Below are 27,219 nucleotides of genomic sequence, written 5' to 3'. Positions count from 1 at the left end.
GAAATTCAGCAGCTCTTTAAACAATTCCAAGATGCTTCCTGGTACATAAATTCCACTGATATTTTTCCAGTGTTGTTATATTGCGGCTGTTAATCATTTAACCCCACATTCTCCAAAGCATCGATAATGTTGGTGGCCCAGAGGGCAATGGAAAAATGTTCAGTAGGTACCAGTAGGTAGTAGCATACTACTGATGAAGACTTGAACCAAAAAAAAAAATGGCAGAAGGGACACTCAATCCTCATATGGATCTGTGATCTCACTGGTATGAGTATGCCTTCCAGGGATGCAGATCAAAACTCTCCATGTCTACCCATCCTTCTTATCCATGTCCTTCATGAGTGTGCCATTGGCCACTACCTCTCAACACACTGTAGCATTTCCATGATTTCTATAGACATTATGAGGATAGCAGTGGAACAATGATCAGTCTATAAATTGTCCTTCACCCTCATTGTGTAACCAGCCTACCTTTTTTGTTCATTCACTTCCTTGATGACATCCTTTGCACTGATTCATCTTCATGATTTCTTGTTTGTAAGAATACAGTCTGCTCATACTCACTCTGTGCCGCTCCTTTGCCCTTTAAAGGATCTTCAATTTCAATTCTCAGGAGCCTGCAGTTTTCCAAGACTTTCATTATGTCTCCTGTTCCAATTAGATTGTAAGCTTTTCAAGGGCAGGGACTGTCTTTTGCCTTTCTTTGTATCCTCAGCACTTAGTACAGTGACTACTACATAGTAGATGCTTAATAAATGCTTATTGGATGGCTGATTTAAAGCTATGCAACCATGGCATAAAGGATATCATCTGGAAAGTGAATGATAGGAAAAGGAAGTGGGCCAATCATGTACTGAGAATAAGAGATAATTTTGATGGGCAATCCATTGCTATAGGGGACCCATCCATACCTGCTTATCTTTTTATCTTCCCTTAAGTTTGGGGGCAAAGAGTCTTCTTCACTTTCTCCTGACATCATAAGGATACATGTGGCACACAGGGGTCATCCACCAGTCATCCCTAGCTCTAGCCATGTAGGCAACCCACACCTTACTTTTTTGATTATACATTCATTTGATATCATCCTTTGTTCCAGTTCTTTATATATCCTTACAATGCACTTCCGTACTGCCCACTGAGTATAGTTATTTTTAATTTTTCAAAGTGTGCTATGACACAAACATATGACACTGAAAGAATATTTAAAAGATTGGCCTTTGTTCATTTCTAGAAGTTTAGAGTCATTAAAGGAGCTTTGCAATTTCCCAAAGATGATCTAGCCCACTTCACTCCTTTTTAATTATTGGCCCAACTCAATATATTCAGTTTATAGTATCTGACCAAGATCAAATTTGATCAAGGAATCCTTGTGCAAAGCCAAAAGATGGGGATTCTGTTGGCAAGTGTGTGGAAGACTGTTTGAAATGTTCTAGAAGGGATTGGTGCTTCAGGTATGCCTAGATGGTAACCTTCTAACTCCAGGATTGGCTGAGTTTATGACTTGAGTTTTTTTAGCCCAAATATTTTTTTTCCTACACAAGATAGATCCAATTAAATAAGGTTAGGATTCTGGTTGTCAGAAAACTAGCAAGGTCATCCTACCTTCCAAATATCTTATCAAAAATAATTTGTAAGAAGAGAATAAATTCCATTAGATTTTGCATATGTGTATATATGTATATATGTGAATGTGTGTGTGTGTGTGTGTGTGTGTGTGTGTGTGTAATCTGGGGAATGTATAATAGGAAAGTAGATCAGTCATATATTGAGAATATATGTTTACACACACCCACATTAATGGGTGAACTCTACATAATGTTCACCTAATCGAGTCACTCCCATACTCAATACATTCTAGAGATTCCCTATCATCCCTAGGATCAAATAATCTCTGGTGTTTACAGCTCTTCATTAACCTAGCCCATCCCCTATTTTTCTAGTCTTCTCATACCTTACACCTTCCCAATCTCCTCCTCCCACCATGTGCTCTTCATTCCAGTAAGGCTGGTCTCCTTGCTATCCTACAAAGAAGAAGCTGCATCTCTTGGCTCTAGACATTCTGTCTCCCAAGCCTGAAATTCTCTTCAACTCCACTTACTGGCTTCCCTGACTTTCTTCCAAGTCCCAGTTAGAATCCAGCCATCTACAGGAAAACTTTCCCAATCCCTTTTAATTCTAGTACCTTCCCTTTGTTTTCTATTTATCTTACATATAGCTTGTTTATACATATTTATTTCCTTGTCTCCTCCTTTAGATTGTGAATTCCTCGAGGGCAGGGATGGTCTTTTGCCTTGGCATACCCAGAGTTTATCACAGTACTAGTACATAATAGGTGCTTAATAAATGCTTACTAACTGGATATCATAATCTAGATAACAGGTATTTTTCATCCACTTGATTTTTCTGATGTGGATGATTTGGTCAAACTCTTGAGTAGTTAAAGATCTCATCTAGTACACTGCAATGTTCCAACATTTGTAGCTACCAGTATACTACCCAAAACCAGGAACATCTGGAGAACCTCATTATCCATGAGATGTCTCTTCAAATTAGACTCTGCCCTAGATCTTCAAAGATTCCATCAGCCTTGGGAATCCACCTTCATTACCACCTTCTGTCTCTCTGATTAGAGGATGGAGTCATGAACCCACGCCTCCAATTTAAGGAGAGGGATCAGAACATCTCATTTCCTACCTGGCTGCATCACTTTGGAACCTAGCTGAATTTTCTACCATGGCCCTTTCTGCGGGGGTACTTTCTTCTGTCCTCTCCCCCTAACTTCCTTTTGTGTGCTTTCTTCTTCCATTTCTGCCTTCCTGGAGAGCAGGGAAAACCTTTTGCCTCTTTTTAGATCTCCAGCACTTAACATAGTGCCTAGCATTTAGTATGCACTTACTGTTTACTGACTAATTGGTTAAAATATGGGAAAGCCTTCAGCAAAAGGTTAAACTTAACAAAACATCAGATAAGTCAAAGGGAAAACCTACTACTATAACAAATAAAGGAAGATCCTTCAAATACACTTGATCGATCCCTCATCATGCACTGGAGGCTTCACCAAAATGTTAGAAAGATTCGAATTTCTTCAGATCCGTTTCTTAATTAAAGGACAAGCTGGATGATCAACAGCTGGGTATGCCATAGAAGAGATTGCTTTTGCATATGGGTTGGGGTAGATGGCTGCTAAGGTCTTTTCCAACTCTCAAGTTCTGTGAAAAATCTTGGGGTCAAGACATCAGGTGTGTCTTTCTTTTGAAAGGTTATAAAGGATGGCCTTGTTTTCAGTAGATAGGTGTCATTTGTGGTGCTAGGAATAAATATTTATTTGTGATGTCTTGAAAATCAACTTTTTCCTTTGTCAGTTTAGAGAACATCATTGAAATGGGCCAGGAAGGTCTTAGCGAACTATTTGATAGGCTCTATGTGACCGAATGGCTGTCTTGACCTGTTTTGTATGCCTGGGTTTGCTTACACAGTTCAGAGATATTTGTGTTCTTTCCTCCTACTGTGATTGGTTAATTAAGACTTGACATTGGCCCTTGCTGTCACAGTTGATTCCTCCACACTGGGATTAACTCATGGGGCTTATTATACACATGGTTCTTACCTACACTAACACTCTGGGTTGTCCTGAAAGCATCTCAGCTACGTATCGCAGATTTCAGGAACCCTGAGGCCCAAGGCTGGGGCCCGTGCTGTTCTTAAATCTTTGCCCAATAAAACAGCTAATCTTAACTACTGGCAAGTCAGTGCCTCTCCTTACCCTTGACTCAACTTCCAAAATCTGATATCAGCTTGATTTAAGCAATCAGATAACTGAAGCAAGTAAAGGGCTGTCATGTGTCAGCTGGAGATGACAGGAGTGCAGAGGCCATCCCAAAGCTCGCAATAACTAGGAACATGAGCAAGGTGGGCCAGTCCCAAACTCAGCCAAGGGGATGTGCTGGTGACAGAGTCATCGCTCAACTGAGAGGGTGAAGCCAGTGGAGCTGAATGCTTGCAGGTCTGAAAAATCATGGCAGGGCTCATGACACAAACAGGAAGACTTGATTTAAAATAGATCAGTAAGCTGAGGGGTGGGGTCACACAGTTTGTTTCCTTATGTACTTTCACTTCCCTGAAATTTGACTATTGCTATTTTTGTGTGTGTATTGCTCTATTATTTTGTTCCTTGTGACTATAGCAACACAAAAACCACACCAAAACACAATTTCTGGAGGATTCAACCCATCCATATTATTGAAAACAATAAGATTCATTTTTTAAAAAAATAATACATAACTGAGGAAATACAAATAAATAAAAAACTTCTCTTTCCAAGACAAAAAGACCCCAGGACAGTGACCCATCCACCCAACCATTAGAGAAGAGGCCAGACATCATCTGGGGTGGGGAGTTGGGGAAAGAATGAGGAGGGCTGGTAGCCTTCCTCATTTGAGGTTCAAAGATCCAGGGGCCTGGGGCCCCACTGAGATGACCATCTTACTTGTGCAGCAGCAAAGGGTCCTTTTCAAGTCCTGTGGATTTATAGCAGCTTCCCTCAATGGTTCAGAGGGAAAAGCCTGATATGGGGTCAGGGCTTACGCTTAGGCAGCAGGGGAAAGAGTGAAGAGATGTGTAGTTCTCCTCTAGAACTACTGAGTGGACCCTCCCCTGCGCCCAGGAAGGTACCAGAGACACCAATACCATGACATTGTAAAAGTCACGAAGACACACCAATGGGCACCATATTTCAATTTTGGAGTTCAGGCTTGAGAAAGAATCAACTTCTTCTGAAGACTCACCTTTGGATATCTTCCACGCCTACTACTCAATAACCCTCCTCACACTGGAGTGACAGGGTCTCCTGGTGGAGGTGGATCCAGTTATATAGTCAGTCCCCACTTGGCTTATCAAAAGGAGTTGGCCACTGGTAGATTATCCATTCAGACATCTTTGGCCACCTGTCTTCCCATCCCCTTTCTATTGGTGGTAACTAAGACATATGGTTTAAAGGGGAAATCTCTAACCCTCACCTCACTCATTTTCTTCCCTTTCCCTCCTCAGGGCATAAGCCCAAGTCCCTTTAGCCTCCACGATGGTGAGCTCAGTCTACAAGGCAGTCTCTGCTGAGATGGAGGTATGGCAAACTATTTGAGTCTTCTTTAACAGACCCAAGGGATGAGGCAGAGTTGCTGCTTTCCTCCCCTCAGCTGAGCTTCATACCCACAGCCAATGCCTGCCGGTACACCTCGGTAACCTCCTGGCAGTCTGTCAGGGAGAAGCAGCTGTCAGCAAGGGGATCCTGCCTCCATCGCCTGAGCCTCGAGGCAGAGCCCTGGGCTGCTGGCTCCTCTAGGCCCATCAGGTCATCCACGGACACGCAGCCACGCAGGGTCAGCTTAGGGGTAGGTAAGCGTTCTGGTAGGTCGAGCTGGTCAAAGGACTCTGTCGACAGGATGCTGTCCTCACTCACGGCTCCTGAGGGGCGAGTGGCCCGAGTGGAAGAGAGGGCTGGGGCCAGCTCATCCAGAGAGCCAAAGACAGTGAGTTCCTGAGAGGCCCCTGAGAACTTGCCATTATGTTTCAGGATGCCTTTGCGATGGAGGGGAAGCTGCGGGGGCTGAGAAGGTTCCCTGACACTGGGGTAGCTGTTCACAAACACATCACCTGCATCCAAAAGGTCCCCTGAGTCACTCGGTTCAGGGGAAGAGTAATACCCTGATTCCCTCTGCCGAGGTTTCTTAAGAATTCCCTTCTTGGGTTGTGCCAGGGCAGTGTGCCTGGGACTGATGGGGGCCACGGTAGGCTCTGGTGCAGGCTCCCCTGAGTTCTCCCTCTGTCCCTCTGTGGGAGATGCCACCTTCTTCTTGAGGATACCTTTGGGCAGCTTGAGAATGCCTTTGCCCGGGCCAGGGGAGACCTCTGCAGCTACACTCCCCTGGAGAGACTGAGCCATGTCGTTCTCCTTTCGGGATTTCTTAAGCGAGTGTTGGCGCTCCAGCCCAGCCCCACTTGTCGTATGCTGCTTAAAGAAACTGCACACCTTGGCACCATTTTCCAGGAGGGGTCGAGAGGAGCGGCGGAGCCATTCAGCCACCGTGGCCCGGGGGGAGTCTCCTCCTGGACCCCCACTTTCTTGAAGAGCCTCCTGCTCCCCGATTGGCATAGCATAGCCCCAGTTGACCCACCAATGGCTGGCCACATCCTCCAGGGTGGCCCTGCGGATGGGGTTCACCATTAGCAGCCACCGGATCAGTCCACAAGCATCTGGAAAGAAGAAAAGAAAGCAGTGGGATCAACAGAGCATCCTAAGAAAAGGTACCTGATTTCCCTTGGTGGCCCTTCTCTACCTCCTATCACCCTACTTAAATTTAATACTATCCCTGCTTGGGGCAGCCAGGTGGCACAGTGGATACAGAACCGGCCCTGGAGTCAGGAGGAACTGAGTTCAAATCCGGCCTTGGACACTTACTAGCTGTATGACCCTGGGCAAGTCACTTAACCCTGTTTGTCTTTAAAGAAAAAAACATTATGCCTGCTCCTAGTTATTTATTACCTCCCCTATTAGAATGTGAGCTTTTTGAGAGAAGAGATCATCCCCAGAGTTTTATCACACAGAGCCTAGCACACAGTAAGTACCTAATAAATGCTCATCAACTGACTGACTGACTGAGCTTTTTCATTCTCTCCTTCCTCTGTCCCTGCCACTCGTCACTCCACTCCTTTCCCACCAGGATGGGTCCTTTTCAAACTCCCCTTCTTCAGGGAGCTTCCTTGGACCAAGTCCTGTATTCCCTACCTGGAGCCCTCAGCATGGAAGTGGCTCCACTGTAGACTGTCATGCTAGCCCAAGTTGCTGTTGGCTTGTTGGTGCTCCTGGTTCTGCTTCCTGTGTGTGTCTTCCTTACACTCAGGTTCTCAAGGACCACTATCACCTATGATGTCCTCGATAGCCCTTTCCCCACCCTCCACCCCTTTAGTGCCTAGGGCAGCCCTTTGCACATTAGGTCCTGTTGTTGACTGTCTGATACATTCCTTTTCTCCAGGGAGGAGAAAAGGGCACACGGACCCATTATGAGATGTTAGCTGATATCTGAAATGGATGGTGATATCTGAAACCTCTTTGGATTTACAGTCATTTTTAGTCCTGTTCTCTTCTGGCCTTCTCTCTGTTTAACTAAGGGAGCCACAGAGAGGAAGGTGCTCTACCAGGAAAATCCAGTAAACCAGTACATCTCATGCTACTCACCAGAAGGCTTGATGGGTTCCCGGTATTCCCCATTGCTGATCTGTTTCACGAGGCTCTTATAATCCTGTCCATCAAAAGGCATCATGCCATGGACCAGGATATAGAGAAGAACACCCAGAGACCAGCTGTCCACCTGACACAGAGAGAAGGGCATTGGCCACAGGGAACACTCACTTCCTGGGCAGATCTGCCAGCCTCCCCACCCCCACCCCAACCATGGATCCGAGGAACAGAAATGCCTTTGGGCATACTGGACTTTTAGGGCCAGTGGTAGGCACCCTTCCTACCCTTGCCAGGATGGAGAGACAACTATGTTGGAGCAAGAAAGACTGAGGTTATACACAAGATAGTCCTTATGGGCTCTAAGGAGTGGCCAATTTTGACATGGTATGGGTCATGCCTAGTCATCCTAAATGTCATCTGAGGCATGGGAACTGAAAGAGCACAAACATAATCCAACCTTGTCACTTCATAGCTGTGGGGAATGAGGCCCACACAATTTGTTGCCTGTGTTAAGGTCATACAGCAAGAGATTCGAGGTGAAGTCCTTACTATTATTATTCCAGCTCAGTATCTAGCCCCACTTCTAACACCCCATGAATGTCGCCTATACTTCTGGACCAGGCTAAGGACTCGTGTTTGTCTCTGGGTGTCACCAAACTAGACCAAGTCTTGAGGAAGGCAAAGGAATCCCAAGGGAGACCAGTGGATTGGGGGGCTAGAGCTACTCACCTCTGGGCCCATGTAGGGCTTCCCATTGACGATCTCTGGAGAAGCATAAAGGGGGCTCCCGCAGAAGGTCTGCAGGAGCTTGTCCTGGTGGTAAAGGTTGGAGAGGCCAAAGTCTGCAATCTAGGAGGTCAGACAAGAGGAGGATGGTTACATGGTGGCTCAGGCTGGAGAGTTTTTCTACCCTACCCCTCTCCAGCAGGCCCTGCTCACTTTCCCTGTCCACTCCACACTAGGTACATCCTAAGGTCCTTTGGCCTTTGGAATTCTGCCCATAGTCTCAAGGGAACAGCTAAGAGCTGATGTCAACCAAGAACATCCTCACGAAAGGGGCATTTGGGGACAGAAGCATCTTACGGTTCCTTCCTCATCTGTAAAGTGAGGGTTGGACCAGATGGCCTCCAAGGCCCTTTTTTTTAAACCTCTAAATCTAAGATCTTACGATCCCTCCTCTGCTTTATGAAGCCTTCCGTAACTTTCATAGTCCTCTACGATTCTTAAAGCATCCAAGCCCACAATATATGTACTGGAAGTGGGGGATAGGATACCATTCTCCAGATGTTCCAAATGTTGGTTTTACTGAGGGAGGAAGGAGATTCCTATTCCCCCGTCCCTATGTCTGTCCTAGTACAGTGCTGGGCACACAAGATATCTATTTGATGACTGAAAGGAAGATCTGAGAGGGTGGAGGTGGGGAAAAGCACAGAAAGGATGAAAAAGTATATTCTACATTTAAATCCAAAGCCCTTGCTTGACCTTAAGACGGCCCTTGGTTACTGATTAGCCCTACAAGTATACACACTGTCTACCTTTCCAGTAAGTAACTCATTTCTCTCTATGCTGCCTGAGCTGCAGAGGGGTGTGGTGGGATGGTCCATGTGTGGTTAAAGAGTTATGGGCGGGAGGCATCTGAACCTTTGTACCAAAACAAGACTAGGGGTGGGAGCCTCTGAAAGGACAGGAACCCTCGGTAACAACTCATGGTATATAGAGTTGTTTTCATTATTTCTTCTGATCCTAACAGTATTTTGCAAATTAGGAAACTGAGGCCCAAAAAGTTGTGATTTGCCTTAGATCTCCCACCTAGTAAATATCTGAGATGGGATTGGAACCCACCGGATCCCAATTGGATCCAGGTCTTTCTGACTAAATCCAGAATTCTAACCACTAACCACCTTGCCATTCAGTACTGTCTGGGGTCTAGGGACCCCAAGGACAGTTCATATTAGGGTAATAAACTTGAGGCCACCTTCATGACCATCCCTAGTTGGCTCCTCAGCCTCTGGTAGAGGTCCCCCAGGTTAGTTTCGGTCCATGGCTGTTTATGAACCTCAGACTAGAAGGTTTATGGCTTAATTGGTCCCTTATCAAGGTAGTCAGGTCGTTAAGTACAGATGGGAAGGTTCAAGCCTATTTTAGAAAACCATTTTATTGGCGCCAGTTGTCTCTGGCCAGCTACAAGGAAAACCCCACCTGCTCTGGGAATCCATAGGCAAAGGGCACCCTAGGACAAGAACCCAGAGCTACCCATGAGAAGCACATTTCATATTTGGGGTTGGGTCAGACCTCTTCCTCTTAGATGGCACCCAAAAAGCACAGCTACAAAGATGCTCGATTGACCCTGCACTAAAGCCTTCTTGCAGTATCCTGGCTAAAATTCCCAAGTTCAAAGACACTTAGCTAAACCCACCTTCTGACACAGAGGTCATGGACTTAAGATATAAAATGAGACATACATTTATTGATATTGTGAATGTAGGAATGTATTTTGTTTTGTTTTCATTTTTATTTTGAATTTGGGAGAAAGGGAGGGAAATTAAATGCTTGTTAATTAAAAAAAACTTTAACAAAAAAATTTTGAGGATTTTTTAAAAGGATATATCTGAGATAACAAGATTGTATTCTAAAATCATAAGACCATAGGTTTAAAGCTGGGAAGGCTCTCAGGCATCCTCTAGTGACCAATCCTTTCATTTTACAGATGAAGATACTGAGGTATAGGGGAGTTATTTTGCCCAGGGTCCTATAGGTAGTAAATGTCAGAGGTGACATTTGAACCCTAGTTATTACTTAGACTCTAGGATTGGCTTTCTTTCCATTGTACTATATCACTCTTGTTTTCCCAGCCTTCTAAGTCAACAGATATAAAGATGGGGATTTATATCGGCAAAAAATTCCTTCCAACTTCAAATGAGCCACTTATCGTTGCTTGGGAATCCACCTAGTTGAAGCAAGATAGTGAGAAACTATGGGTAACCAAGATGCCCTGGATGATTCTGGGAAGTGGTACAAAATGCAGGCCCCCATCATATGCATTAGAGGAAGGATAAAGTCCCCAGGCTGTGAGCAAAGGCCAAACTGCCTTGATCCCTGTGAGCATATGGAAAGCTTTGCTCAGCAGGCTTAGGGTTGGGAGGCCTCGGAAATGAAAACAGCGGCTCACCTTGATGTTGTCATTAGCATCCAGAAGGATATTCTCCAGCTTGAGATCTCGGTGGACAATTCCATTCTAAAAAGGGAGAAAAGATGAGAATCTATCAAGCAGGAGGGCATGCTGACCAGGGGAGGGAGAAGCTAAGGCCAGCTGATGGAATGGAGAAATTGAGGAACCCCTAAAATGCAGGGAGTCATAGATTAAACATTGGGGATATGGCATAATGTAAAGAGTTCTGTTTCTGGAGTCAGAAAACCTAAGTTTACCACTTACTAGCTGGTTAAATCTTTTTCTCTCTTTGGTTGCTTCTGAAAAAAGGGGATGATATGCACAAGAAATATTTTTTTACAGCGGTTATTTTTTCACTATAAACTAAAGAAGTATCCATCAATATGGGGAATGGCTGAACAAATTTAAGGTACCTTAATGTAATGGCACATTGTTGTGCTATAAGAAATGAGAGGGATGGTTTCAATGAAAACTAGAAAGATTTACATATATTGAGACGGATGCAGTGTGAAGTGAGCAGAACCAGAACAATTTCTACAACAACAAAAATATCATAAAGAAAACTTTGAAAGACCCAAGGACTCTGATTAATGTAGTGGCCAGCTACAATTCCAGAGAACCAATATTAAAGCATGCCATCCACCTTTAGGTGTGATGGACTCAAAACGTGAAATGAGACTTCATTTTGGGATGTGGCCAGGTTATAGAATTTGCTTTGCTTATAACAAATATACTTTAAAAAAAAAATTTTAATGGGTGGAAAGGTAGGGTGTGTGTGTGTGGCTAGGAATAGAGTTCTCCCTTCTAGAAATAAGTGAAAAGAAGAAATCACCCATAAGCAGGACAGGTCTGAAAGTTACATGTGAAATTTACTATGTACTTAAAAGGAAAAGCCAACCATGTAATAGATTCATGGTTTCATGTATAATCAATCCTCTCCTCCCACTCTATAATGTACATGGAAATGCTCTTTCCTAAGGTCTATTCCAGGACTAACATCTTCTGTCCTTTGAGATGCCTCCTTGAAGGCAATGGATCCTAGAAGGGGGGTCTAGACACCCCAGCTGAGTCTTTACTCTTGCCTTCCTGTGACCCCCAGGCACATCAATTTCCTCCGATTGGTACAGAGAAACTTTCCATCTCCTTCCTAGGAATGTGGAGGGTGAATACAAGAGCTCTTGGGGAGGGGGGGAGTTGGGGGACAGGTGGGAAAGGAAGGGGGGGGCGTCTTACTTTATGACAGTAGTATACAGCTGAGACAATCTGTCGGAAGAAATGCCGGGCTTCTTGCTCACTGAGACGCTGCCGTTCACTAATGTAGTCATATAAGTCTCCTCGGCTGGCATATTCCATAACGATGACAATCTTGTTGCTGTTTTCAAACACTGGCAGAGAGAGCAGAGGAACAATCAGATTTAGGGGTAACCTACTTGGGGCCACAGTAGGCAGGGTATGGGGATGGAAGCAGGCTGGTACTCGCCCAGGAAGCCAGGGCTCTAAGGCATTGTATTTGGGGGCTCAGAGCCTCCTGCCAAAATGTAAGCAGGATGGGACTTCTCAATTTCGGGGAGAACTGACACTGTGGGGACTTATCACAGATTTAGAGTCCAAACCCTTTAATTTACAGCTGAGGAAACTGAACTCAGGTCTTCCTCACTCCAAATCCAGCACTCTACTCATAGTATCACCCAATTATTTCAAAACTATGGGAAGATGTAGGGCATGAGGATAATGAACCCCAAATCTCCTAGCAACAGTGGGGGCCAGGTTTAATCCACAGTTGAGAAATTCAAGGCTATACTACTGGTCTGCCAATTATTAGTGGGGGCAGGGTGGGTGGGTGGAGTATCTTTTCAATTAAATTCAACAAACATTTATTAAGGGCCTAGAGCAGGGGTGGGGAACCTGTGACTTCAAGGCCACATGTGTCCCTCTAGCTCCTCAAGTGCAACCTTTTGGCTAAATCCAAACTTCACAGAACAAGTGGCCTTAGGGATTCCCCACCCCTGGCCTAGAGAGCTCCATGCCAGATCATATAAGCAAAATTTATATAAGACCTGCTGCTTGCCCTAATACATATTAATGTATAAATGTGGAGAGGCATAGAACAGGACTGAGGGGTCAGGTTCTCTCACAACAGAAACTCCTCAGAGTCTGTGTCTCCACTCTTGCCTGTTCACCTCAGAAGGCAGGGAGGGACCTCTCGGGGACCCTTCCTGGTGCCTCTGACACTGTGCCTCTGAAAAAGAGAAGGGTGTAGCATGGGAGGCCCATGCCCTACCCCCAAGGAACTACCTACCTGTCATTCCTGAAAAACAAGGGCAAAGACTGATTTACTAAGCTGGTCACAAGCTCCTTAGCAGCAGGATGGGTACATACATGTGCACGCACGCGTATGTGAGCCCTGCTTGTTACCTGAGTGTTAATTGGTTCCTATGAGTTTAGCTTGCTTGGCCAGTTCCAAACATTCACTCTATAACTTCTCCCGACCTCCTGTCTAGACCCAAAGAAGGAAGGTGAGTAGATCGGAAGACTAGAAGCCAGGTGTCATGCCTGGGTCAGAGCTCCCCAGAACACAATGCAACATGTGCCTGGGGCCTCCTGGTGAAAACTATACTGTTTGTATTTTTACTTTTTGGGGGCAAGGGAAGAACTAAGCAGCTGCTTATGGCTCAAATCCCTGGTTGAGCCCAATGGCTCAGCCCCCTGGGGAAGCTGTTCCATCCTGTCCCAGAAACTCCAAGGAGAGAGAGGCCCTACCCTCAAGTGCTAGTGACCAGACAGCCAAGAGAAGGAGCCTGGTCATTCTACTACCCTACCCCTACCCCAGAGACCCACAGTAGGATCAGGAAGGGACCCTGACCTTTCATAGCCTTTATCCCCACCAAAGGAATTGGGGACAGGGGGTGTTAAGGAGGAATGGCCTTGTGTGAGTAGGCATGAAAGCAAGGCCATACACTTTGCAGCTCAGGTAATGGACACACTCCAGATACGAATGTGAAAGAAAATTCACATACGTGTACAGATACACATATGCACACACACTGTCCAATCACCAGACCAAAGCTGGCTTAGCCAATATACTGTTACCTTCCTGCCCTCCCTTGGGGAAATAAACTGAGATACAATCAGCCTTTTCTGCCATTTGCCCAGGCTTTCTGCATGATTGGCTGGGGTGGAAGGGCCAGGCTCAGGCTAGCCGCTCTCACCTCCTAAGCCTTCCTGGGGAACCAGAAACTGTCTGAGAGGGAGTGGTTTGGGACGCTTCCCTGCCTGCTCCCCATCATAGAGAAAAGTCTCCGGGTCTCAGCTCCTTTTTCTCCTCCCCTTTCTAAGTAGCATTAAGACCACAATGCAGACAGGTGCATGTGGGTGTCTGCCCTCTCCCCCACCTCCCCCAATTGTTTGGAACACAGGACAGAAGGTGGCTGGAATGACTGACGTCAATGGTAGAGGAGGCCAGGATGAAGAGAACAGAACACAGCAGAGCAGGTGGTGAGCCAGCCCTCAGGAAGGAGTGACTCAGGCTGCAGTTCCGGGGAAATGAGACACTTCAGCCCTGTCTATGCATGTGTGTCTGTACATGTATGAACACCTTTGGGGAGAGGGGTCTTTGAATTCATGATCATGTATGAATGAACTGGTGTGGAAGCATGGGAAGGCAGCATGAACATTGGCCTTGGAGCCTGAATCAGTAGGTCTGAACCCCAGGTCTACCATTTAATAACCAAGTGACCTCAATAAATCTATGAGACTTAGTCTTCTCATCTGTAAAATGGCAACAATAAAGTGTGTTCCAACTTCTGGGTCACCCTGGCTTACTTACCCCACCCACCTCAGCTCTCACAGAGCTATTGTAAGGGTCAAAATACATAATACTTGGAAAGTATTTTGTAGCCGTAAAATGTTACCTAAATATGAACTGCAGTTTATGGATTGATGAGTGTCTGGGTTTATTTAAACTTTAAAACATTCTATAAATGTGAGTTATCATATAATGATAGAGACCACATAATGTATAGGGGAGAGAGCACTTTGAGCTTGGAATCAGGAAGACCTTTGAATTCTCCCTCAGAATTACTTGCTGTGTGACCCTGGGCAAGTCACTTAATGTCTGTTTGCCTCAGTTTCCTCAGCTGTAAAATGGGAATCATAAAATAGGACCTACCTTCCAGGGTTGTTATAAGGTTCAAACAAGATGTCATTCATAAAGCACTTAGCACAGTCCCTGGTACATAGTAGGTGCTTAATAAAAGCTTATTCCCTTTCCCGTCCCTGTCCCCTTCCCCTGGCTGGGTTGAGCTGAATAACCTGTTATTTAATTATCCCCTAAGCACTAGGAAGTCTCCTGGGGGCTAAAGAAGATCACGTTCACCGGACAGCCTCAGGCGATGTCTCCCCCCTCTCTCCTCCCTTCCGGGTCCCTGGCCACCCCCCCTTCCTTTTTCCCTACCTTCATGGATGGTGATGATGTGTGGGTGGTTGAGCGATGACATGATCTCAATCTCCCTTCGGATGTGGAGCAGGTCCTGCTCAGCTTTGATTTTATCTTTTCGGATGGACTTGATGGCCACCTGGGAGTAGAAGGAGAGGGAAATGACTGGCTTGGGAGGTGACTAGGTTTCTGAAAATCTCTCTTTCCCCATAGATAGAATATCATTGGTACTATAAGATTGAATGATCCCAAGATTCACTGAAATCCTGGATTTGCTATTTGCTTCTGGTGTGATCTTGGGTGATCATTTCATCTCTATGAGATTACAGAGGAAAATCTGGGTAGGGGAACAGGGCACAGAACTTGGAAGTCAGGAGGATCTGGATTCAAATCCTGACTCACATGTGTACCAGCTGGATAACCCTGGACAAGTCAATTAATTGCTCTATGCCTCAGTTTCCTAGTCTGCAAAATGAAGCAGGGGTGTGGTCTCTTCCAATTCAAAATCTATGGTCCAATGAGATGGGGTGCATCAGATGACCTCTAAAAAACACTTCCAGCTCTAAATGGTAACTCTGTCTTCTAAGATCAGAATAAGGGGGGGAAAGAGGCTTAACCTGCAGCTTGCTGGCTACAACAAGATGGGATAAAGAACTTCATTCAAACTGCTGACAGGGAATCTCACCGGCTCAGGTGATTTTAGATTCTCACCTCCCTGAGGCCAGTTGGGTGTGGTCCAGTCCTCAAGACAGGCAGGAATCCGGATTTCAGGGACCTTAACTTTTTTTGTATCTGAGAATTCCCTTTGACACTTGGGTGAAATCTATGGACTCTTTCTCAGAATCATGTATGATTTTTAAAATGTATGAAATCAAATATATAGGAACCAATTCTACTGAAATACAGTTATCAAAATACCAAAAAAGCAAGTTCAAGGACCCCAGACAAAGACCTCCTGCCCTAGGGGCAGAGTCTTTGCCTTTGTTGAAGCAGGTTCTGTGGTACAGTGGATACAGCCCTGGGCCGGAAATCAGGAAGCCTTAGACATTCAGGCAGTTGTGAACTTTGGGCAAGATACTGAACTTCTGTTTGCCTCAGTTAGTTTCCTTATCTGTCAAATGGGACTAATAATAGTACCTACCTCCCTCATAAGATTATTGTGAGGATTAATAATATTTATAAAGCACTTAAGCACAGTACCTGGCACCTAGTAAGCACTGTTATTGTTATCAGATGCATGCAAATTTGGGACATTAACAAGATCAAGGCAACTCTTGGTGGAAGCCAATGACTCTCTGTAAGAGTCAAAATGCTGCAGAAGGGCACGGGTCACCTCGGCCCTTCTCCCCGGGTAGGGGCTTGAGTGGGCATCCCTTTTCTGGACCTAGGTCTCCTCACCTACAAAGATGGGGAAGCGCCATGGAGGCTAAACTTTCTGGCTCTGAGGGGCAGAAGGGGAAATGGAAGAAAACCAAAAGCTGATTGACAGGAGCCCTCAAGGACATAGTTTCTCTGCAGGAGTCTTCATACTTTGTGAACTCAGAGGCAGCTGCCACCTCACAAATGACAATGGAGCAGCAGGCCTGGGGGGAGGTAGGGGAGAGAGACCCAGTCAGTGTTCAAAGAACAAAGTCAGAGACTTGGGATTACTATGGGAAAGTCGGCTACTAGGAGTGGTTATATCCAGGGTGGGGGGGTGATGTGGAAATCAACCTGCTCCCAATAACCTCTTGTCTGCTGAGAGCTGGGACAGTAAACATAAGATTTCTTCCTGCATCCAGCCTGACAGACAAGTTTTTAGAAACCTGAACACAGGCAGAGGTGAATAGCTTCTGATTTAATACTCCAGGAGGCTTCTCTCCAGAGGGGCTTTGAATATTTGCCCCCCAACCCCCATCAGCCAAAGGGGGATAGAGAAAAGGAAAGCATCCCAGGAGAGGAGGGGCCTCTAATCCACCCTTTCAAATGGGTCCCACAGGCAGACAATAACCTCCCTGGCTCAGAGGGACAGCCAACTCTGCCGGGACCAAGTTCCCCCATCGGACAAGAATGCGGAACAGCCATAATCCCGTAAGAGAAGCTGGCTCACAAAGCCAAGAGCCTGGTCACCCCAGCAACAGGCCAGGGGGATGGCCTGGCCTCCGCCCCCACCCCTCTCTCTGAAGCCCCAGGAGGAGGGGCCCAGCCTAACCCCAGTGAATGGGCAGAGGGGAGAGCCCCCATTAGGAGCAGGCTATTGGGGACAATGGGCAAGGCGGAGAGGGAGATGGAGGTCAGTCACCCCCGAGGCCTCCTTCCCAAATATTCAGGATGAATGAGGCCACAGTAAATGAGACAGGCAGCTCTAGGATAAGACGGGATTGCAGTTTCTGTTCTCGCCTTGTCCCCCCAGTATTTCTTTGGTAACCAACACATAGAATAGAAAATTCCCTGGGTGGGAAGTGAGATCCATTTTCTTATCATTTTCTAATGCCAACTTACTGTGTGACTTTGGGGGAGTCATTCAAATTCTCTGGGCCTTGACTTTCACTAAGCAATCTTATTCTTTGGCCCTCCCTTCCCTGTTTCGGGAAAGGAGGTTTCAATAGACCCGAGATATAAAAGCACTTTGAGTTTTTCAAAAGAAAGGAGCTATAGAAAAAGTATTATTGTCATATAATAAAAAAGTTGTAAAATAAAACACACCCATAAATATAGATCAAACAAGTAATAATTGAGCAGTTATTAGGGTGCCAAGCATAGATAATAAAATACATACATATTAGTCATGTAAACTAACACAGGCCAACAAGCCTGGATCCCTAAAACAAGTTGGGCCAGGCCTCAGAATCAGCAGACCTGGGTGTGAATCCTATCTGTGCATACAAGACAATCTCTTTCTCCTTGCTAGCTGGGACTATTTGCTTAGCATGAGTACACTTTCAACCATTTATTAAGCATTTGCTATGTTCAAATAGACACTTTCTGTTGAAATTAGACTGAACTGGGTGATTGTGGGCAGTTCATTCCTTCTCTATCAGCCTCAGTTTCCTCCTTCATAAAATGGGGGTGAGAATATTTATTTATACTCCCTACCTCAAGGCTATTGTAAGAAAGGCTTTTTTTATGAACACCAAAGCACTGTTATTATTATTATTATCATAAAATAAATTAGGTTGCCAGCAAGTAGGAATGCCAATTAATGAGGGAATACTCTCCTGGCCAGCATCCCGATCCCTAGTAACAGGAAAGGAATGATGGATCAGAAAGACTGGCCAACAACCATTTATCCCAGTGAGGTCAAGGGGAGAATTGAAGGGCCAATATAGACCAAATACTCATAGCAGCATTCTCAGTGGTAACAAAGGACTGGAAACAAAGTGATTGTCCATCATTAAAGGAATGGCTGAAAGAACCATGGTTCAGGAATGTAATGCAGTGTTATTACTGGACAGAAAAGAATATGAGGAAAAATGTGGGAAGAGCTGTATGAATTCAACTGAGAGAACTACAATGATATAAATGAAAAGAGCTCTAAAACAAAATCAGATTCTGGGTAAATGAAAAATTAATGATGGTCCAATGTATTAGTCAATTTTACTGTTTTCTTCCTTTTCCCTTTCTCTCTTTTTTTTTAGGGGGGATGTCTTTAGAAACATTATTTGTTATATAGGATGGCTCTCTGGGAGGGGGAGAGATATCAGGAAACTTGGGCAATTAAAAAAAAGCACACAAAATATCAATGAAAAAATCTTTTTAAAAAAGTAATGATGGTCCCAGAGAGCAGATGAGGAACTAATAGTACAGAAGGTTGGATACAATGTCAAATGTTTTTGCTTAATCCTTTTCCTTTGTCACATAGTAAAGGTTGATCTAAAAGGGTAGGTGGGAAGTGATTGAAACATGAAGACAAAAGGCACAAATAAAACTTTTTAAAAAAATAATCTTTGCAGCTCACTTTTCTAAGTTTCATTTAGTCCTCCAAACAACCCAGTGCAGAATGTAACTATTATTCTTCCCATTTTTCAGATCAGGAAAACTCGAGGCACAGAAGTAAAATGACTAGTAACATGGTCAGGCTAGTATATCTCAGAGCTGGGACCTGGACTCTACTCTCTTGACTCTAAGATCTAAGTGTTCTTTCAGCGATACCAAATTCCTTTCTTTTTCTTTAGCTTTCTGTCCCAAAGGACATCTCAGCTTAGCCGGGGTCCCCAAGGGGTGGGAGGGGCTTCCCAACCTTGTTTTCCAGCAGCTCTCCTTGCTGGTCCCCAGACAGGTCACAAGATGAGAGCACTGGTTTCCCAGCAGGCTTAGGGAGACACCAACTTCTACTGTGGCCTCTCCTCTGTTTCACTGTTGGTCTGAATGAGATGGCGTTGGATCAGCAGGTCCCTGGTGAACACCCCAATAATCCTACCTCTTACTAAGAGTTCTCCTAGGGACCTCTGTCTTAATTCAACGAGGGTTTGGGACAACCATGCATTGGGGCAGGACAAGAGCTTCCCTCCTCACAGGATCACCATTCTACCCCCCAACCCCATGAGCTTATCTGGAGAGGATAAAATCAACCATAATAATAAGAGAAGCTCGAACATCAATTCAAAAGCGGCCTCTGGTGGGAAAGAGAAAGTGTTTCAGATTGAAACTAGGAGACCTGGAAAATTCTGGCTTTGGAACTAACAGCCTAAGGGTGGCTAGATGGTGCCATAGTTCACAGAGCACTAAGCCTGGAATCACAAAGACCTGTGTTCAAATCCAACCTGAGACACTTACTTAGCTCCGTGACCCTGGGTAAGTCTGACTCACTTTCCTCATCTGTAAAATGGGGATAATAATGGCACCTACCTCTCTGGGTTGTTGTAAGGATTAAATGAGATATAATAATTGTATCACCTCTCTGGACTGGTTACCTAAAACATCAAACTAAGCGGTTAGACTAGGTAGTTTCCAAATTTTCTTTACTTCCTAAAAAAAATCTCATAATCTCTCAGGAATCAGTTTCTTATCAGCAAAAATAAAAGGGGCTCATCTCCACAGGAGTGGAAGTCATAGGGACACCTAGTTCAACTCAATATAAGAACTGCTTAAAAAGCTGTCAGAAATGGGGGAGAGAGGGGCAGGAAACTACTTAGTAGGGAGTTACCCATCACTGGAGGTATTCAAGCAGAGGCTAGACAAAGTCAGGGACGTAGAAGGTATTTATGCTTCCACACAAGTAAGTCTAAATGATTCTAAGATTCTTCCGAACTTTCAAATTTGGTTCTAGACTTTTTCAAAAAGCAACAGTTCTAGGCAACTGTCATATCAGATTTTTCATAAGATTATGATGTCATCTCTATTGACCAAGCATGCTTTCATTAATAATGGCTAGCATTATAGAGCACTTTAAGGTGTTCAAAGAATTTTATAAATATCTCATTTTATTCTCACAACAATCCTGGGAAGTAGGTGCCATTATTATCCCCATTTTGCATGAGGAAACTGAGGCAAAAAAAACCCAGGTTACTCACAATTAAGTGTCTGAGGCTAGATCTGAACTCTGATCTTTCTAACTCCAGGTCCAATTCTCTATTCACTATCTTCCCCTCATTACAGTATTCTGATTTCATCTGATCAGTAATATTCCTACTAATTAATCTAAATTACTTCATAGGGCCTCAGTGCATCTCCATCAATCAACCAATAAGCATTTATTAAATGCCTGCTTCGACAGGTACAGGGTAATAGGGTGGCAAGCCTGAATGCTGTCCCCCTAAAATTTTTTTGTTCACGGTTAGGAAACGAGGCAGATCTAAACTGGAACAAATAAAGGGGAGGGAGTATTGACAGTAGTGTGGAGGAGAATCAGCCAGAGTAGTCCAGTCCCATAGAAAGTATTTTAGTCCAAGATCTACTACAGTGGCCAAGTTCCTTCACATTTTGAGCCTCAGTTTCCTCCAAAGTAGAATAAGGAGTTTGGCTACCTGATCCAAGGGTTCTTTCCACATCTGCATCCTTCAATCCTATCTTTCCAGCCTCCCCCTTCTTGTAGCTTCCTAGCCATCATATTCTCCCTCCTCCTGCTGCTGGTTCTTTTTCTGCAGATGCCCCAAGGCTCAAAAGGACGGGAATGTACAGCATCCAGTCTTGGGCCTCAGGCCTTCTCCCCACATACCTGTTCTTCTGCCTAAGTGGATCCCTGGGTGTGAATAGCATCATCTTTCTAAAGGGCTCACAAATGGAAAAGGCCTGGACTTCGGGTGTGAAGGCACAAGGAAGGAATCCTAAGGAAAGTGGAGCTTCTGGGTTCTGGGACAAGGGAAGGAAGCTAGAGCTGACTGGGGTGGGAGGGTTGTGTAGTGGGAGGTGATGGTACCTGGAGTAGTAATAACTGTCATCTACAACTGAAACAGGGGAGGCAGGACAAGGAGACAGTAGGAGATGACCCATTTAGATAAGTGGCCAGGGAGGGACAGAGGGCACGAATGTAGGCACACTGAGTCTGCTGCTGGAAATCGCCTCCAAAGGGAGACAAACTTTCTTGACTGGCTGGCCTTCTCTGCCCCGATGGCAGGTCCCCACCCCCAAGCTGCTCCACCTTTCTTGCCAAGCTGCCCGGGCAAGGAGCTTCACAACCCAGCCCTGTGTGTGGCTTGGCCGGAGCCCAAGGACAGGAGCTGCCTGCAGCCAGCAGCCTCCCTCTCTCCCTCTCCTGCTCATAGGCCTGCTGCAGAGGAAGCAGGCATGAGAAGGGTGAGTGCCAGGGGAGAAAGGAGTCCCTTCAGGAAGCTGACAAGAGAGGGCCTATGGATCACTGACTACCGACCCCTGGGGACAGTGTGAAAGGAGAGCTAAGTCCCCCCAGTGGCAGGAGTTTGTTTATCCACACTCCCCAAAGACTACAAGAGACAAGAGCACCTTTGATCAAAGGATCACAGATCAAGACCTATAGGGGCCGTCAGGGCCTTTCCAGGCCAACTCCCTCCGGCTACAAATGAGGAAACTGAGGCCCAGTGGGGTTAAGTGATTTGCCCTAGGTCACACTGATAGGAAGTATCAGGAGGGGAGCATTGACCCCAAGTCCTTGGGCTCCAGAGCCCATGTGCTTAAGAGGGTTGGCCCATGGGTACCTTTCTCTGAAGCTCCCTAACTCTAACTCAAAAGCCCAGAATCACACAGGGCAGCTGCAATACAGAGAGAAAAAAAAATCAAAGGAGGAGCATATGAAGGAGGACACTCTGGGAAAGGACCAGGTCCTAATAATTGCATCAACATCTCTACCCCCATTGCTCTAGGCAGGAAGGATGAGGACCCAGGCCATACTGGATGGGGGCCAAGGGATGAGACTGATTAGAAAATTCCATACACGGACAGTGGTTTACCTGGCACTGATCACTCATCTGATTATCCAGACAGGCTTCGGGTTAAGGCCACACAGTAGGCTCTGATCTAGGGTTTTACAGGTTGACTGTGCCCTGGGATTAGGCCTAGTGTGGAATTCAGGTAACTATTCTATTCCACCATAAGCACATGATGCCAGGATAGAGGAGACGGAGAAGGCTACTGGGTAATAATGTAGGGCATAAAGATGGGCATCAACTGACTCCTTGAGCCAAATTCCAGCCCATCCACTAACTTCCTGGTCATATGAGACCCGAGGTCAGTAGTATTCTATACAGGGAGCTCAGGCCATGTGTATGAGGGTGAGAGAGAGGACTAGCACAGGAGGCTTAGGAGGAGGCAAGTGTCTCTGGGCTGGGGGCACAGGTCCTTGAGCTTCCTGCTGGGGAAGAACAGGAGGAAATGTCATTTAGATGCCAGGAGTATACTCAGGAGGCTGAAGGATCCAGCACAAATATTTGCCTTTCCTTTGATGCCTTTCTGGAGTATCCATTAGTAATGTCCCTCCGTCCTCTCTGCAGACAGGACAGTCCAATCTGGCTTCTGATGATGCCTTCTCAAGTTGGTTAAGGGTAGGAGGGAAGTCACTCCTCCCTATATTCCCAACCCAACCCTTGGGGTAGAGGCAGGACCCCTAAGGACAGCCCTTCTAGGAGGGTAGTATAGATACCTGGGAATTGAATTTCAACAAATCCCAGGTTTAAAAAAATTATTTATTAAATGCCTACTGTGTTCAAAGCACTGGATACAAAGACAGAAATGATACAGATTTTGCTCTGAAGAAGCTTACACTCTCTGCCACCTGAATAACTGAACAAATTAGTTAACCTTTGTGGGTCTTAGTTTCCTCATCTACAAAATAAGGAAATCGGACTAGATGATCTTTCAGCTTTAAATCTTTGATCCTAATGGAGGGTAAAGACCCAAAGAATTGATTTCAGAAATGTGCAGAAAGCTAAGACTTCCAGGCACAATAGTATCAGTCAATCGAGGAAGATTTCATGGAGTAGGTGCACAATGCCTGGCATATAGTTTATTTTGTTGTGTCTGACTCTGGTGACCCTATTTGGAGTTTTATTGGTAAAGATACTCAAGAATGCTAAAAATTGTCTTTATATGTAATTGGAAAAAATAAAATACTATTTATTTAAAAAGAATAAATATATTGGAATGGCTTGCCATTTCCTTCTCCAGCTTATTTTACAGATGAGGAAACTGAGGCAAACAGAGTTAAATCACCTGCCCAGGATCATACAGCTAGCAAAGGTCTAAGGCCAGATTTGAACTCAGGAAGTGAGTCTTTCTGACTCCAGCCCCTGCGCTCTATCCACTAAACCACCTAGCTGCCCCCCTTGGCATATAGTAAGCACTACTAAATATAAATACTTGCTGACTGATTGAAGCGGTTGGCACCAGAAGGTTGAAGAAAAAGCCCTCTTCTTCCACGGACTGAGCCGATGCCTTGTGAATTGAGACACTATACCCACTAGGTAACTATTTGCAAGGTGGGAATCTAGCTTCGGGTATGCTGCTCCTAAATTCTATGGAACAGAAGGTCTGGTACCCAGCACTGCTCATAAACTTCGAAATTCTGAGTTCTCCCTTCTGGAGGAAAAGAAGAGGTTCTTGGGACCTTAAGAATACAGCTCTCTTTGGGGGTCAAGGAGAGGGGAAGGAGGCAGTGGCATGAGAAACTCATTTCAATCCAAGAACGGCAGACAAAAGGCTCAGACCAGGTAATCTCAAAACCCGGATCCTACTCACCTGGCCCTCATACTTCAGAAACAGAAAGAAAAGTACAGTATTGCCCAACAGCTCCAAGTTGGCAGCCAGAATCTGGGGACTGTGCCAGGCATTAGAAGTGAAAACACACACACACACACACACACACACACAAAAACAATTCTATTGATTGGTTCATAATCCATCCCCCATCTCCACCCATCTGCAGCCATCTCCCTCCTTCACCAATGAATGACTTTTTGCATTTCAAATCAGCAACTAACAACAAAAGCAGCAAACACCAAGTAAGGGGTGGAGACTGGGGTCAGATCCAATATGGTAAACCTTGACCTTTAAGGACATTAGAAAACAAAACCAAAAAATCATCAAAAATCCCCACCACCTTCTAATAGAATCCCTTCTTTAGGGGCTTTTGTACTTCCCACTCCAAATAACCACTGGCCTCTTCTTTTTCAGATCCCAGGGACCTTGTCTGAGCTTTGCTGAAGGATCTCCTCCCTCCCCGAGGCTTAGAGGGGATACTGAAGCCCCCACTCTCAACGCTTCTAGAAACCAGTTTACACAAAGCAGACTCTCTGCTAACCCAATCCCCAGAAGTCCTCTGGCTCATCACCCACAGGCCCCAATGGTCCTTTGCAATCCCTGCTTTTCTTTCTTCACGCAAAAGGGGGTGGGGGCAGGCTTGTCTTTAAATTGAGCTCGGATGGCAGCGGAAAAGAGAAACCAAGAGACAATGGGGTAATAGCATACTTTTCCACAGAGGCAGCCAGCAACCAGTCCTCGCTGAGGGCTGACAGGTGGATCTCAGGGATCAGGGATGTTCTCTAATAAAGCACATCATTACTCTCTACCATCCTTGAGAGCGAATATTCAAAGGTACTCATGTAGGTACTCCAAGAATACACTTCTCATTCCCTTTCTCCCTGCTTATCGAATCTGAACTACCAGATGGTTGGTTTTTTTTATTTCCTCAGTGATCACGGGTGAGGAGGTCTCGCTCACCCTTTCACTGATAGTTCTGGGCATCTAAATAGGATCCAGGCTCTCTGGCTCACTCAGTCCCCTTCCCCATCACTCAGGCTCTGCGCACGCTGCGTAGACTCCCCCCTCCCGGCCAAAGCCGAGTGCCCCGGACTCACCAGTCTTCCCGATCGCTCTCTCGCTTTCTGTACCTTGCCGTAGGTTCCTTTGCCCAAGGTCTCCAGGAACTCATAGTGGTGCCGTAAATTGTGCTTGTGATGATGCCGCTTTACCGCCTGTTTCTTCATTAGGGGCTTGGGAGACTTGATAAGCCCTTCTGCCAGAGGCAAGGAGAGACCCACGGAAGCGGAGGAAGCCAGGCTGGAGCGTTTGGGGAAAGTAAAAGGCTCCATGGAGAGAGGAAGGCGGAGACGCTGGGGATGTAGCTCAGAACGAAGAGGGAGAAAAAGCAGCAGCAGCCGCCACCGAGAAAGCTCAGCTGTTCAGGGGCCCGGGGCACATGTGTAAAGCTGCCTGGAGGCCGAGAACGAAACTTACAAATCGAAGAAACTGACTGAGACTCAACGTTTCAAGTTCCAATAAAAGTTACAAGCCCCCTGAAGCCTGGCCCCACCTTCAACCTCCCATTGGTCAGCTATCAAGCCGCACGTGACACCGGACGCTTCGATTGGTTCATCCCTGTCTTCGCCCACATTCCCTCCTCCCCTTTCAGGGTGACTGCAAAAGGTGTCAATGAAGGTCCTGCCCTCTTGGCCTTCAGTAACCAGGGATGAAGAAAGGGAGGAGGGGGACGAAGGACTCTAGCAGAGAGTGGAGGGGAGAATTTTAGGGGCAGTCATGAGAATGAACTGAGGGGCTGCTGATTCTCGAGGACTGCGGAATTTCCCAGCCATCAAGTTAAACCGCTCATTTTGTGCCGCTTGGGCAACGTTAAACTCGCTCCATTTGGAAGCTCATTGTAAGGTTTTCCCTAGTGATGTAGGATGATGTCATGATGTCAGCAGCTCCGCTTCAGTTGTGCTGGTGCTTTCAAAGGGAGAACGTAGGGGAGGGGACGGGATATCAATCTTTTAAACCAGAGGTCATTAACCCTTTTTGTCATGGACCTCTTTGGCATTCTGATGAAGCCGGTTGCTGCCACCCTTTCTCAGAATAATCCTGCATAAAATAAAGTACGTAGGAAGAGAAAGGCATATGTCAAAATGCACACAAATTCACAGACCTCAGACTAAGAACCCCTATTTTAAACCCTTAGGAAACCTGGTCTCTTCCTGGAAGTCTGCCCTGATTCCCTCCGGCTAAAAGAGATCTTCACACAAATTTTCAGTAAGCAATGTGGTATGGACCTTTCATTTTTTCCCATCACCTCTAATTTGTGCTGTGCTTATCTGTGTGCCCCAGTGTATTGTGAACTCCCGGATGGTACTGCTGTTTCACCTTTGAATTCTTAGCCTCTGGCACATAGTAGGTGCTTAATAAATGTTAAATGTTGGTAGAACCACTCAGTTGCAGCACTGGAAGTGCTTACCTGCATTTGATGAGTTTTTCTTACCTGAGTTCCCTATTATGAAACGAAGGGTAAGCCTAGTCCCCACCTCTATTATTTGTATGCCTGGTGGTTTGCATAGCATAGAGGCTTGTTAATTGTCAAAACTGTGGCATCTTTAGTACCTTCTTTGATTGAAGTAGACACTTAGTGGAGGTGAGTATTCTTTGTTGTTGGTGGTGGTGGGTTTTTTTGTTTGTTTTGGCTAGGCAGTGGGGTTAAGTGACTTGCCCAGGGTCATACAGCTAGTAAATTGGTGAGTATTCTTAACAATCCAAGTATCATCATTAGAAAGAAAAAAAAACAAAACCAGAAATCTGACCATGGGAAATGCTTCTGGTGTGGGATGACTTTGGGACTCACCTTTTCCCCTGGAAATAACATCGTGGCACATAGTTTGCATTTCTATAGGTATGTACAGTTTATAAAGTACATCCTTCACAATGGCCCTTTGAGATCAGCAGAATAGCAAAGGCAGAAAAGACCTCAGCACTTCATTTTTACAGATTAGAAAACTGAGGCCCGGAAAGGTGAAGTGACTTTCATAGAAAAACAGGTCTGGAAGAGATGTCAGATGTCATCTGATCCAATCCATATCCAAAGCATAAATCTAGTCTATAACATCCCTAAATGAGGGATCAATTGATTGACCTCCACTTGAAAAAGTCAAAGGCTGGAGCCTTTGAAAAAAGTTAGCCTATTCCATTTTCAGATAATTATAATTGTTAGAGTTCCCACTTAGACTCCCA

The 27,219-nt window shown here is 45.4% G+C and overlaps 1 protein-coding gene across 1 annotated transcript; it reads right to left on the bottom strand.

Annotated features, from left to right (window-relative positions):
* Nucleotides 1–4,210: 4,210 nt before the first annotated feature.
* Nucleotides 4,211–25,497, bottom strand: NUAK2 (NUAK family kinase 2). The gene is made up of 7 exons (XM_021003125.2): nucleotides 25,083–25,497; nucleotides 14,857–14,977; nucleotides 11,637–11,788; nucleotides 10,404–10,469; nucleotides 7,964–8,083; nucleotides 7,232–7,364; nucleotides 4,211–6,249 (listed from the first exon to the last, which is right to left on the bottom strand). Exons 1-7 carry the CDS (start codon nucleotides 25,314–25,316, stop codon nucleotides 5,189–5,191), a joined length of 1,887 nt encoding a protein of 628 aa, XP_020858784.1. The 5' UTR covers nucleotides 25,317–25,497; the 3' UTR covers nucleotides 4,211–5,188.
* Between the last annotated feature and the right edge of the window lie 1,722 nt (nucleotides 25,498–27,219).

Source organism: Phascolarctos cinereus, unplaced genomic scaffold (genome assembly GCF_003287225.1).
Source record: "Phascolarctos cinereus isolate Bilbo 61053 unplaced genomic scaffold, phaCin_HiC Scaffold_5;HRSCAF=322, whole genome shotgun sequence".
Lineage (NCBI taxonomy): Eukaryota > Metazoa > Chordata > Mammalia > Diprotodontia > Phascolarctidae > Phascolarctos > Phascolarctos cinereus.
This window is presented reverse-complemented; position numbering and strand designations above follow the sequence as displayed.

Coding starts and splice junctions, on each gene's coding strand:
- NUAK2 (XM_021003125.2), bottom strand. CDS start 25,316: ATGGAGCCTTTTACTTTCCCCAAACGCTCCAGCCTGGCTTCCTCCGCT. Junction 10,470..11,636: donor CTGTATACTACTGTCATAAA/GTAAGACGCCCC, acceptor CTCCCTTTTTAG/AATGGAATTGTCCACCGAGA. Junction 8,084..10,403: donor ATGCTAATGACAACATCAAG/GTGAGCCGCTGT, acceptor CTGACCTCCTAG/ATTGCAGACTTTGGCCTCTC.